The sequence below is a fragment of the Lottia gigantea genome, assembly GCF_000327385.1.
Source record: "Lottia gigantea unplaced genomic scaffold LOTGIsca_43, whole genome shotgun sequence".
NCBI lineage: Eukaryota > Metazoa > Mollusca > Gastropoda > Lottiidae > Lottia > Lottia gigantea.
The window spans coordinates 1554104-1555402 of record NW_008709504.1 but is presented as its reverse complement, the minus strand read 5'-3'; the positions used below and the strand labels follow the sequence as shown (position 1 = coordinate 1555402).

The following is a 1299-nucleotide window of genomic DNA, read 5'->3' as shown; positions in this document are numbered from 1 at the left end:
TGGTTTCTAATCATTTCAACCTCGACAACCATTCAATAGACGATCTCGCCCTAATCCCAATTGAGCATATAGAAATTGACTTGCCCGAAGATGAAACTACCAAATTCCGTCAATTGGATTGAGACATTGAATACAGCAAGACCTATAGGACTAAATATTCATCATTATGTAGTCATAGCACCCTTTGTTGTCCCGTTTAATACAACCAGCAACCGAGCAAGCAAGATAGTTCATGCCCACTATAAGAGCCTTCAAGAGAAATTCCCCCATGTCTATAAGCAGGAAATGATAGTTGCATATTCAAAAAATAAGAACTTAAATGATAATATTGTTCATAGTAAACTAAAAACAATCAGTACATAACAGATACTATACTTCTCGCCCATTGGGCTAGTTATTTTTTCTAATTTCGGATCAGAATAAGAACAGAAGAAAACCCAATATCAAGACACTTGATCCTAATTTCTAAATAAAATGTCTGCTCCAACCTAGGCCTGTACATTTGGGAGAATCAAAACCTCCCTTCCCAGTAAACTAATCTCTAGGGTCATGAGTTAAAGTTTAGTGTTGGTGTTAGCAGCCATTTTATTTCATTTAAAATGATTTTTACCGGTTGCTCAAGCTATTGCTGTACAAGATAGAGGCGACAATTTGGAAAGGCAACCTGCTACAAGTGCGCAACCGATTGATCCTCATATCCGAGTGAATCAACATGAATAAGATGAGTTATCGGCCGAGTATCATGATTCTATACATGGAGACCCAGCAAGGAGACAAATGTGTGTTTATCAAAAACGCATGGAGACATTTTGGTATATCTGGCTTCAGGTGGTTCAAGTGGCGTGGCTAAAACTACTACCTTGATATACTATGAGGTTGCCGATTTTTTCTTAAGCATTGCTCCAAGATTCATCAAACTACCACGCCCAGAGAAATACCCTAATTTAACAACTGTTAGAGATGTTGATGGTAATAACAAAGATCTCATACTCTATATTGAAGGTATAATCATTCGAATTCAACGCCCAGACCATGCAGGAGATGCTTACCATTCTTGACACCTGATGCCACTTTCATTATGAAATACTTCCTCATTTATTGATATATTTCCGCATATGAAATTGCGGTTCGGATCGTTGGTAGATTAGGTTTTATTATCGCTATTACTATGATAAAAACACAAAAACAATAAAGTTACGGTTTAGATATAGAAAGGCCTATAGATAGGCTTACATTAGTTTTTATAGTAGGCCTATTAGTTTAGGGATGTTTTTAAATGTACTTTCTATCAGACTGTCT

The 1299-nt window shown here is 36.6% G+C and overlaps 1 protein-coding gene across 1 annotated transcript in view; it reads left to right on the top strand.

Annotated features, from left to right (window-relative positions):
- The window catches only part of LOTGIDRAFT_164117 (hypothetical protein), a gene marked incomplete at both ends in the record, with an annotated part of 3338 nt that extends 2280 nt beyond the window's left edge, over positions 1-1058 (top strand). Inside the window, one exon of the mRNA XM_009060603.1 lies at positions 829-1058. Coding sequence (XP_009058851.1) covers positions 829-1058 — 230 coding nt within the window. The remainder of the gene's footprint in view (positions 1-828) is intronic.
- Positions 1059-1299: the final 241 nt, after the last annotated feature.